A 12,697-nucleotide genomic window follows, 5' to 3' on the forward strand; every position below is an offset into this window, starting at 1 on the left:
AAAGTCAACTCGTAAACTGGAAGAGGTATATAAACAGTTCAGTAGCAGTAACTGCCAAATTTTGCTACTTTTTTCTGTTTTAGTGGTTAAGCCATTTAAAGAGTGTTAAGAGAATTTGATAATTTAGGGGAAATTTTTTCTCAAGTGTTAGGATAAGAAAAAATTACGTAGTTGATAATTGAGTTTATTGTTTTTAGTGTGAATTTTTCAAAAACTTTTTGTATAATAGTTTCAGAAAGATTTAATATGTACAGCCAACTTTTATTACTTAAGAACTTGTGACAGTCGGTTATAATTCTGGGAATATTGAGCCATATTCTGTGTTTTTGTAAGTAATCAGTGTTGGTATATAGGCTTATTTAACTGTTTAAACAGCTAGGATTTTCAAAAGATTTTGCTGATTTATTAAAATTAAGGTTGAATTACAGTTCTGTTTTAATGATTGCTTCCCCCACCCCTTTTTTCTTTCTTTTCTTTTTTTTAAAGATAGGACCTCACTTTGCTGCCCTGGTTTGCCTCAAACTTGTGGTAATTCCTCTGCCTCATCATTTTAAGCATGAGTCACCACTCTCAACCTGTTTATTTTTAAAGGAGCAAATTTAAGACATAATTTGTTCTTAGAAACCAGAGTAGATACCATAGAAATGATATAGGTGTTCTTTGCAAAGTAGGAACTGGAGGAAAGGTATGTACTCACATTTAAGGTTCAGTTGGTATATTATTTCATTGAAACGCCCATATATACATTACTCTTTAATTTCTTTAAAAATTATGAAATTTTTAAAAAAGCACAGCTCTGAATTTGGAATTTAGCATCAAGACAGGTGTTCTGAGTGTAACATGAGAGGAATTGAAAAGCTGATGTTTAGTTTATTGGGTTTTAGGATGAATTTCTGAAGGACAGAAATCTGAAAATAGATTTCAAAAGAATCAGTATAATTCTTTCTTTAGAATGTTGTTTAATGGTGTTCATTTAATATTTTGAGCTTAAAAAATGAGCAGATAGAGTGGTTGTGAACATTGGCTCTTAAAATTCCAATACCATGCACTCAGTTGAGACCAAGTTACCCCTGCCTTGCTGGAGCAGCGTGCAGAGAAATGCACTTGCTAATCTTTGTCCCTTGCAAAAATTAAGTGTGGGTGTAGCTTGCCAGTTGATAGCATCAGTGCATACTATTGTGCAAAATCAAGTGACACTAGTTGTTTTTAAAGTAGGCCATGTAACTTTTATTACAAATATTAATACAAGCAAAGAAGCTAGCAGTGATTTTACTTATTTTTCTTTTTATTGTCGTCAAGCATTTTTCTAGGCATTTCCAGCAAAATAACAATTTAGCTATAATTCTAGTATGAAATACAGGAACTATAATAAAGCTTTTGGTGCTTGCTATTAAAAAATCATATTAGTAGCTTCAATATCTCTTTATAATCCAGTTATGTTTCAGGGTAGCCCTGTTTAGGTCTATTTTGCTCCCGGTGTTTATTTTACCATTTCGGTTTCTTTGTAGATTTTTGCTTAAAGTAGAAAGGAATTTGAACCGTAAAAATATTTTGTTGCCATTTACTTTAGTGAATGATAGATAATATACATGCTTGTTTTTGTTTTCTTTTTTCTTTTTGTGCAAGTACTCAAATCATTCTGATTGAAAGCTTAAGGAAAAATAAACAGCAAAAGCATTGTCTTTATTTACAGTGTATAGAAGACTACTGTTTCCCCTTTGGGTGGAAGAGTCTGATGGGCAGGAACACCCCAGAGAAGGACATCTTTAGCCATAGATTTACATACCGTATGCTCAGTTACTTGATTAGCAGCAGGGCTCTGGAGTACAGAGCCCACTGGCCACGCTGTTTGGGATGCCTTTGATGCTGTGGTTTCCGAAGCTTGCTGGCTGCATGCTTGTTGCCTTTGTTCACGAGACAGGTAATTACTTGATAAAATGAAGTGCATCGCTGTGAACAATTGACCCTTTGGAGCAATCCAGGCTGGTCAGCAGTCTAAAACCACACTTTAAAGCCATCATTATGGCCTCAAACTTGAGAGTTTCCAGGGTACAGACAAAGGTGTTGTCTTCCTTTAGTACAAGTCGAGTGCCATTTTCAGATTTTATGAAGTATTTAAATTGAATGATATTTGACGATACTGAGAACTCCTCTGGAAATCCATCCAGCCTGCTTTTGGACACCAGAACAATGCGAGATTTTATTTTTGATATGAAGTCAGGAGCATTACAGAAGATCCTCAGTCCTTGTGAACGATCGTGGTTATCTGTTATTTCCAAGAAAGTAGTCTCTCGGGGTGTTAGCTGTTCTTTTTCCCACCTGGATTTCACTTCCTCTGCCAGTCCCTTGAGCTGAAAGAATTCTGCTTCTTGGGCAAGAAGTTGATTTTCTCGAAACCCTTCAGGCAATAGAAGTTCTCCATTTCGTAGGAAGTTTAGGACATGCCTGAAGAGGAGCCCATCCCTGTCTATGAAGTAATGACCATCGGCATCAAATGGGCAGAGGATTTTTCCATTTACTATACCTTCAAGGAAAGTGTCTGGGTACTTGGTCAGTGTCTGCTTTTGAGTAATGTATAAGTATCCACCAACGTTGAGAGTCATCAAGGTAGATTTGCAGTTCTTGCCTTGGTCAGCATCCTCCAGACTGTTGTGTTTCCCTTCATACTCCCTTTCCTTTTCTCTTCTGATTATTTTACGCTCCATTTTTCAGGATGCTATTTCAGCTCGTTCTTCTTGGCTTGGAGACTTCTTTTAAAAAAGAAACACTTCCATACAAGCACGCCTTTATTCCGTCTCAGCCTGACGATGGAATGGAAGTGCTGGCAGCATCGCCTGCGCTGTCAGCTGGGCTTTGCAGTAGGTGGCGTATCAGCTATGCGAGCAGGAGCTTTCTGGAGTAAGACAGAAAAGAGAATTTGCATTTAACTGTATCAGGGAAGGGATTTGTTGTGAAAGGATTTTTATGTCTGTTCTCTGAAGTAATGAGAGAGTGACTCAGTTAATTTGAGTTTCCTCTTACCAGTTAAGCAGTCATACAGGTTTTATTCTCCAGGTAGATGAGAATTTCTGTCTATTTCTAAAGGTCTAAGTCCTTTCTTAGCAGACAAGGTTAAAACTGAATAATACTGTCATCTTTTGGAAAATAATAGATGTAGCCATGGTATCATTTTTAAAGTAAATCTTAAGAAGAAAATATAAGGTAAAAGAAGCTAAGCATATGGGATGTTTTCCCCTATAAAAGTTCAATATTTCACACTGGTAGACCCAATAAAAAATATTTAAATTTGCTGTTTGTGACATCGCATTTGAATGTAATTGAATTTGTATATGTTTTCAATTTGGGTTTCTGTTGAATGAAAAAAAATTTATGTAACATCCTATCACAAAAGATTGTTGGTTTTTTGGGGGGGGGTTGGTCTTTTGAGGGGAAAAAAAGACAGGGTCTCCCTGTAGCCCCCAGCTGTCCTGGAACTCACTATGTAGACCAGGCTGGCCTTGAACTCACAAAGACCTGCCTGCCTCTGCCTCCCAACTCCCGGCTAGATTGTTGTTTTTTAACTCCAAGGTAAAACACACACATGAGAGAGAGAGAGGGAGGGAGGGAGGGAGGGGGGAGGAGAGAGAGAGAGAGAGAGAGAGAGAGAGAGACTCTAAGTGGGATAGAGCTATGAACTTTCAAAGCATACATGAATTAAAATTTCCTATGAAAATTCATGAGCTTGTTTTACCCTAAGCCTGTTTCAGTCCTGAACAAGATCTTGGGCTACTACAGAAAATGCTGTAACGGTGTGCACTCACATGGGTTGGGAAAACAGAGAGAGCTGAGAAAGCTGGAGAGTCTTAAGTGCCTCTTCTTTAGTGTCATGAGCAAGTTGGGTTTTTTTTTAACAAAGAATAAAAGAATAGTGTGAGTGGGATGTCCTCCCTGCCCCATTTCTTCTCCTAAAATTGCCTTCCAAAGCATTTTAGTATTTTGAGTTTTTTCTTCTAGAATTTAAAGGCCCCTGTGGTGACAAGTCTGGAGGTTACTCCCAGTACACTGTTATTTGACCTGTTTGTCTATTAAATTACTCTGAAGAACTACATTGTTCCTAGAGTGAGACTTTGGATTTGATAGTAAACTGACTCAGTATCTCTATTACATTTCTTATTTTTAAGTTATTCAACTATATTTTGATAAGGTATTTGGACAGATTCTCCTAAAAATGCCTACCTTTTGTTTTCTGTAAATAGTGTAAGATTTTAAAAACTATAAATCCTAATAGCAAATAATGAATTTAACAATTATATATTGAGGTTACCAAAAGCTCGTTGAAATTGGACCAAAAAACTAAGGCATAATTTTAGAATTCGATGATGAAATTCTGCTCCCCTGTTTTGCCAAAGATAAAATTGCCTTCCAGAGAATTTTTAGTGTTTCACCTAGGATTTTACAACTTGCCACTGGCAGAGCCAACATAATGTTTTCCTCTCAGTCCTGCAGTATTTAGGAAGAGTGTGCCCCTACATTCTGACAGGTCCTCACATGTCTGTGTGCATGTGTATTTGATTTTTTAAGAAGAATTGAATCTTTTTTGGGGGGTGCGCATGTTTGGAAATATATTCGCAGAATTTTTATGTTCTTACAAGTGGACACCAGAGGTGAGTAGCATCAAGAGCATGACAGCTTCATATGTAGTTACAGTACTGTTTTTAGAGACTTCATGGGATGTCAGAAGCAACGTAAGACCAGACTGAGGGATGTGACTGTGCTAAGTTTCTAGCTATGTTCAAGTGGTCTAGCTGAATACTATGTGATGCTGGTTCTGCTGCTAAGAGAATAGGCTTCCCCTGGGTGGTTAGCAGGCAGGAAGTGAGGCAGATCTGCTCAGATTGGGACCCCCAAGCCTCAGCAGCCATCACTCCATGGCTCCTTTATACTTGATAGCCACTTATGCTTTCTGCTGCCAAAATTTCAGTACCACTGACAAGTACTGTTTCTTCCGGCTTGCCTTCTTAATGTGTTTTGTTTTGTTTTGTTTGATTTTTGAGACAGGGTCTTACTCTGTACCATATAGCTCCCCAGTGTCAGCTTCTTCACTGTTGAGATTACAGGTGTGAGCTACCACACCCTGAAGTTAATGAGCTTCCTTTGATAAACTTGGAACTAATCCATTCTGGGTCTTTTAACCCTGATTACTTTTCCTCATCCTCAACATCACCTTGGTAGGCATGTCTTCTATAAAGCTGCCATGTATGATTTGTGTGCCACCCATGGCTGGCAATAGAGGTGTAACAGAAGCCTTCATAATGCCTCACTAGAAGTGGATATAATCCATATGACTTTTCTTTTGTGCCTTGTTTGCCCCAGCTTGCATTTCGAAGAAGGAAATGACATCTACCACCATTATAGCAAGAGGATTACATTTCTTGCGATTGCAGTTTCTTTGATCATTGCTGCCCGTTGTCTTAAGACAAAACCAGCTTGGCTTCTTCATAGTTGGTTCTGTCTTTACTTTAGGAGGTGTTTGTTGTAGGTAGTCAGCCCTAAAACTACAAAACAGTTTTCTGTACCAATACTACTGGAGACAGTCTTGGTTCATGTGCCTGTATTTCTCTACCTCGCTGCATGTACAAAGTGGAATTAGTTCAGCAGTTCTGTCATAAGAGCCTAAACCACATATCAAAGATGAGCTTACCTGGCACACTTGACTACTAGACTAGACTAGAGGATTTCATGTAATGTAGTAGGCTAGGAGACACATCATTGTGAAAAGTAGAGACTGTTTTCTTTCAGGACTTTAGTCCTTTATAAGAGCTAGATCACAGCTGGGTGTGATGGCACATGCGCATTATCTCAGTACTCCGAAGTTAAGGCCAGAAAACCTTGAGTTCGAGGCCAGCCAGTAAGGTCCTGCCTAAAAAACAGAGACACACAGAGTATCTCTGAAACATCTATGATCATGCAAAAAAGAGCTCTTCAGCAACTTTGAAATTTTAAATGGATCCTTAGCTTGGGCATTTTCTGTTAAATAGGCCCAATGCCTAACCAAATTCTAGCAAAACTTCCCATTATGAGGTAATGCTAATCTACTGTCTAGTAGGCAGATTTTATTCCAAGCTAATAGTGGAAGGAATTCCTGTCTCTTCTATCACCTATTAATGGGAAATGATTACCATAGGACATCATCATAATATATACTTGCTCCATTTTTATGTCAGAGTTTCTGTACCATGAGAGGAAAGGGAACCTTATTAGGAAGGTCTCTCTCTCCTGACTGGAAGACAAGGATGGGTAATCCCCTCAAACTCAGCAGATCCGCCAATGTAAAATTCAAACACTGGTTTTCAGAGAACAGGGGTGGTCATAGGAACTTCTTTTAATAAGAAAAGGTGCTCTGTCTTCATATTTTACACCTCTGCCAGATCATTCTGGTATTTTTACATGTATGCTTGTATGCCTTTGAAATGGTTAGTTCCCATTACCTTAGAAAGAAAAGTAAAAACAGTAACTAAAAACAACTGTAGCTGTCAATTTTTACTTAAACTTGGCAGTATCTCTCCTCCAAGGACTTTTTCTTGTTCTGGTTTGATGATCTGTGCCTTTACTATGCCTTTCACAAACAGAGCTTCTCTTCTTTTTTGACATGTGCCTTGTTTCTTCATAGCCTCCTGTTAATAGCATTGGCTGTGAGAAACATTCGTGTTGATATTCCCTTCGTGTTGATATTCCCTATGAATATTTTATGTCAGCCTTTTTGTGTGCTAAAAAATGAAATAAACCACACTGAATCCAGGGCTTTTCTGTGTCAGTATGGTTTAATTTGAATGTCAATGTTTAGTTTCATTTTGAAATATAGAATTCATCTGCATTGTGTTTTCTGGAACTAGACTCATACTGACACAAGCACAGTGTCAGCTAACTGGCCACAACATCTCACAAACTATGTAAAATACTAGAAGCTTCCTCAGACTCATTGGACATATTCTCTGACCAGAAGATCATGTGAAATGTGCCGCTCAAAGTCTCATGAATACCTTAAAATACCTTTGCATTACCGAACTGAGTCTTCAGAGAAGCCCAGGAAATGTGGCTACACTGGCAATATTTTTAGCCTCATTTTAAGAGTTCGGGAAACAGTAAAGCATGTTGTATCAGAAGAGTAAATAAAAATGACAAACCAGCTGAGAAGTTCAGGTAAATTTCCACTCCACTTCTTGTTTTTTTAAGAGGCAATCTTAACAATTTCTAAGTCTTAATAATTCCTATTTTAAGTGTACTTTGGAAAATAAATCTTTCAGTGAGACTTAGGTTTTATAAGTTGAAGGCAAATATTAAAAGACTTTTAAAGTGAAGGGTTGGGGTTTTTGTTTTTGTTTTTTACAGTTTAGCCCCATGAAAATTTTATTTACCCAGATGAACAAAGCATTTCTGTGAGCCATCAAATCAACACTGAAGTTATAATATTGTACAGACTCATTTTTATGTTTTTGTAGTGCTATTTGGCAAAATAGAATTATAGAATTCTGTTCCTTTGGGAAGTAAATATTTTAGGTTAATAACCATTATCTATAATCTCTAATCAAACGGCACATGTGAAAACTCTCCTAAAGTTCTTGTGTAGTAGATTAGGGATGGAGTTATTTCATTTACATCTTTTTCACATTTAACCTTTCTGAAATTGAGTTATGTCTTTAAAGTCATTGACTTGTCAAAGGTCAGTGCCAGCATTTTGTCTTCCTTCGTGGTACATGATGTCTACTGAAATTGATGCCATTTTTAAACAGTTCTGTGAGCTGTTCCTTTCATATCTCTAGAAAATAAGAACAGAAGAGACAGTTTGGGGAATGAAGATGAAAGAAAGAGCAGAAGGAGAGACATAGAAAGAAGGAAAAGCAGCTGCCACATACTAAGGCTATGCAGGGAGGTTGTAAAAACACTGCTGCCTATTTTCCACACAATGCAGCTAAAGCAGAGTCTTTGGGAGTGTGCCCAGACTTTTTAAAAATCTGACCAAGAAATGCCAAAGATCAGTCAGAGTTGAAGAGCAATTAAGGAAATTGATGAGTTCTGCAAAGGGATCTTAAAGAAGGTTGGCTTTTATTATTTCTTCTGACTTTTGTTGACTTGGTTGTTTCTGAAGATAAGAAAGATGTCTTTAGCTCCTCCTTTTGTGGGTTTCAGACAGTGACTGGCTGGCTCCACCTCTGTGTGGCCCTGGGTAAGGTAGAGTTTATGTTGGAGTGCAGCCAGCCAAGAATCAGAGCACTCAAAGGCCTACTCTGAGTTGTAAGACTCCCTTCCTAGAGCAGTATCTTGAAAATCATAAAGAACTAGTGAATGATATTATTACTATTGCTAATTGCCATGATAAAGAGAACGAGTTATTAAAGGTGAGGTTAACAAAACTTGAATCATATTCAACTTATTTAAAACTGTATAACCCTGAGTTCTAAGAACTCAATGAATATTGTGATTTTCCTTCCTTGTAGTCCCTCATTACATTTACTATAGTGTTTGTTACTATTTGGCCTATCTTCCAGGAGACTTAATATTTCCAAAGGTAGTTGTCTTGTTTTGGGGAGTTTTTTTTTGTTTGTTTTTTTTTGCATTTTATGTGTATGAGTGTATTGCCTGTATGTAGGTAAGTGCACCTGTGTCATGCAATGCTGGTAGAGGTCAGTTGAGAGCATTAGGATTCCCCTGGAACTGGAGTTACAGACGGTTGTTAGCCGCCATGTGGATGGTGAGAATCAAACCCAGGTCCCCTGCAATAGCAGTCAGTGCTCTTAACCACTGAGCTATCTCTCCATTTTTCTCCAGCTCCAATTGTCCTATTATTTTAATAACCTTTGCTACTGTCTTTAAATTTTCTGTACTAATGTAGCTGCTGTAGCTAGATAGCTTTTTTTTTTTTTTTTTTTTTTTTTGAGACAGGGTCTCTCTGTAGTCCCAGCTGGCCTGGAACTCACTGTGCAAACCAGGCTGGCCTTGAACTCACAAAGATCCACCTGCTTCTGCCTCCCTGATGCTGGGATTAAAGGCATGTGCCACCAGACCCAGCTAGATAGCATCCTTTTTTAAAAAAATACTGTATGAGTGTTTTGCCTACATGTATTTAAATGCATCTGTGTCATGCAGTGCCCACAGAGATCAGAGGGGGTGTCGGATCCCCTGGAACTTTAGTTACTGATGGTTGTTAGCTGCCATGTGGTTGTTGGGAACCAAACCTGGGTCCTCTGCAAGAGCAGCTAATGCTCTTAACCACTGAGCCATCTCTTCAGCCCTTAGATAGCGTTCTTTGAGACCTAACTATTACGAACTGCAGAATGAGCATGCATTCTCTAAGCTTAAAATCTGAAATAAAAAATGGTTTTTGAAGTTTTGCATTGTAGATTTTTTGATTAGAGGGGCTCACCTGGTAAAGACTATATAAATATTTAAAAATTCAGAAGCCAGAAATTAGATACACTTCTATCTCCAAGCATTTTGAATAGAGATACTCAGCCTATAGTATGGTAATGATTTCCCTGCCCCATTTGTTGCGTGGCTGGGGTGATAACTTGTGAACATAGCTTTTTAAGTATTAAAACATACAAATGTGTGTTTTTAAAAATTCATTTACTTTACACTTATTTGTTTCACTTTTATTGTGAAAGTGTTTGCCCACTTGTATACATGCCTGCAGTGTGCACAGAGGCCAGAAGAGGGTGTAAGATTCCTTGGAACTGGAGTTCCAGTTTTGAGCTGCCATAAAGGTGCTGGGAACTAAACCAGTGTCCTTTGTAAGAGCAGCAAGAGCTCTTAACCACTGAATCATGTCTCTAGTGGGCTTTTTCGTAATTAACACTGATTTTTGGTCTTTTGAAACAAGGTCTCCTTGTAGCCCCAGCTAGCCTGGAACTCATTATGTAGACGCACAGAGATCTGCCTGCCTCTGCCTTCTAAGTACTGAGACTACAGGCGTGTGCCACCATGCCTGACTAAAAAAAAATATTTTTAATAACAGTATTATGAATGAGGAAATTGCATTCTTCTCTAGATTCTGAGTCAGATTCTCAAATTATAGCTTTAGTTTTGATTTTAAATTGGGAATCCCCAAAACATTTGATATAATTATAATTTGTATATTGTTATGGGAACACATGTGTAAGCAGATAACTTTGGAAATATTTATGTGCCTACTGCTTATTACCTTTGAGATAAATAAGCAGATGCTAGCTCTGTAGGTTAGTTGATTGAAATTTGAGCATGATTTTTTATTATCCCAAATTCTTTAAGGTCAGATAAGAGCAAAACATCAGCTCACAAATTAAAATAAAGATTACCTTTCACCTTTTAATAATAGAGGGATACTGAGTTCAGTTAGCCAGTTTATTAAGGTGCCAGGTGATCCCACACTGAGGTCCCTAGATAAAATATGCTAGGAATATGTATGAGAAGAAAGGAGAATACTAGGAATATTAGAAATCATTTACCTTTTAGATGCTCTGATCAGTGGAAATACTTCTGTTCTCCTTCCAAAGATTGTAGGCATGAGAGCGATTTGTAAATTAGAGTCTCTTCAAACATCTGGAAGATCAGATCAGAGTCCTTGTAGTAACTAGCCCGCTTGTCTGTGTTGTAGCTCCAATGGGGAGTGTCCTTAAAAGTGTCCATGTTGGAATGGATACCTCTGACTTCTGGATGCCTGAGGATTGCCTAATTTTGCTGATCTCATTACTCATGTGCTAGCACTAATACACACCCTTCCTGCTTGCTTATGAATTTAACTTGCTGAAGCTAGGGGTGACTTTAACTTGTCATTTTCTTTCATTCTTCTACCTAGGATATATCTTAGTTCGAATGTATAGTAGGAATACCATTTAGAGAAGAAATTGAAATAGTTCTAAAGTTAAGTAGCTACTTAACTTTCTAAGTTGTTCTGAGAAATTATTTCTCTTATATTCAACAAAAAGGCAAATATATCTAGGTCTATTAGAGAGTAAGGATAAATGGAACTGGAGAGGTGACCTAGCATTTGAGAGCACTGCCTGCTCTTGCAGAGGACCAGGGTTCAGTTCCCAGCACCCACATGGTGTCTAACAAGTGTCTGTAACTCCAGTTCCAGGGGATCTGACGCCCTCTTCTGACCTCCATGGGCATTGCATGACATGGGTGCACTTACATGCATGCAGGCAATACGCTCATATGCATAAAATAAAAATAAAAAATAATAAAATATTTTTTAAAAAAGTAAGGACAAACACTGATGAAATAAAAAGACATCCTCTGTTGAAGTGAGTTGCCAGTTTTTATATAGTAAAATAGAACTAGAAGAGATCTCAGAGCTTAGAGTACCTTCATTAAACAAATGTTAAAGCTCAGAGGTAGGAAATGACTTCTTCAAAGTGGCTGTGTTGTTTTGTGACAGAATCTACACTAGAAGCCCACAAACCTTTTTTTTTTTTAAGATTTATTTTTATTTTACTTATATGAGTGCCTTACCTCGTGTCTACAGTGCCTGAGATGGCCAGGAAAAGGAATTGGAGTTACAGATTGTTGGTAGCTGCCATGTTGGTGCTGAAACTGAACCCAGGTCTTCTGCAAGAGCAGCAAATGCCCTTAACTACTGAGCCATCTCTCCAACCCCTACAAATCTTTTATTAGGGTATGTTTTGTATATTTACTTTTTGAATTTGTCTCTTTGGCCCCTTTATACTTATTAAGACTGTTTTGGTTATAAGACAAGAGCAGAAGCTAATCCAGTCAAAAAATTGGAGGGGGGGGCAGAATTTATAAAGGATCTTAGATTGGTTGGTTTTGGTTTGGTTTGGTTTTTTTTTCCCATCATGGAAAGAAGGGTTGAACAAACCGCCAGGTCTGGGATAGGAAGGCTAGGATAAAAACTGAGTGATTCCAAGACTTTTTGTAAAATGAGTTTGTGTGTCCACTTTTCAGATTGCATGCGTGACCACAGACATGACCGTGACCATGTAGTCCCAGTGATTTGTGGTTTGAGTCCCTTAGTTAGAAATTCCCAGTATAGGGGGTTGGAGAGATGGCTCAGCAGTTAAGAACACTGACTGTTCTTGCAGAAGACCCAGGTTTGAATCCCAGCACCCACATGGCAGCTAATGACTGTCCATAACTCCAGTTCCAGGGGATCCGTCAGCCTCTTCTGTCCTTTGTGGGCACTGCACGACATGGCTGCACTTACCTACATGCAAGCATAACACTCATACACATAAAATAAAAATAATAAATAATTTTTTTTTTTAATTCCAAGTATAAAAGAGTGCTCAGGGCCCATCAAAAGCCATTGCTTAAGGCTGTACCCACCACCTTTAGTTCACTTGTAATGTTAGCACATTCGCTTTGTTCAATAGAATCCCACAAGTCATATGGGAAGTCCAGCCAGGGCTACATAGTGAGACTCTACCTCAGAAAAAGAAAAAAAAGTAATCCCATGCATTGGTATTTTAAGCATTTTATCTTAAAACTTATAGATATTTGGGGCTGGAGAGATGGCTCAGTGGTTAAGAACACTGGTGGTTCTTGTAGAAGACCCAGATTCGAATCCCAGCACCCACATAGCAGCTAACAACTGTCTGTAACTCCAGTCCTAGGGGATCTGACAGCCTCTTCTGACCTCCGCAGGCGTTGCACGACACGGGTGCACTTGTCTACATGCAGGCAATACACACACACACACACACACACACACACACACACA

General features: G+C 38.3%; 2 protein-coding genes across 2 annotated transcripts in view; one reads left to right on the top strand and one right to left on the bottom strand.

The window, feature by feature from the left end:
- The window catches only part of Gtf2f2 (general transcription factor IIF subunit 2), a 158,613-nt gene that overhangs the window by 68,527 nt on the left and 77,389 nt on the right, over positions 1 to 12,697 (top strand). The gene's annotated exons all lie outside the window — the stretch shown is intronic.
- Positions 1,015 to 10,616, bottom strand: Kctd4 (potassium channel tetramerization domain containing 4). Its single transcript, XM_008827708.3, has 2 exons — positions 10,461 to 10,616; positions 1,015 to 2,893 (listed from the first exon to the last, which is right to left on the bottom strand). The coding sequence occupies exon 2, from the start codon at positions 2,703 to 2,705 to the stop codon at positions 1,926 to 1,928; it is 780 nt and encodes a 259-aa protein (XP_008825930.1). The 5' UTR covers positions 2,706 to 2,893; positions 10,461 to 10,616; the 3' UTR covers positions 1,015 to 1,925.

The sequence above is a fragment of the Nannospalax galili genome, unplaced genomic scaffold (assembly GCF_000622305.1).
Source record: "Nannospalax galili isolate Female #2095 unplaced genomic scaffold, S.galili_v1.0 scaffold430, whole genome shotgun sequence".
Taxonomy (NCBI): domain Eukaryota; kingdom Metazoa; phylum Chordata; class Mammalia; order Rodentia; family Spalacidae; genus Nannospalax; species Nannospalax galili.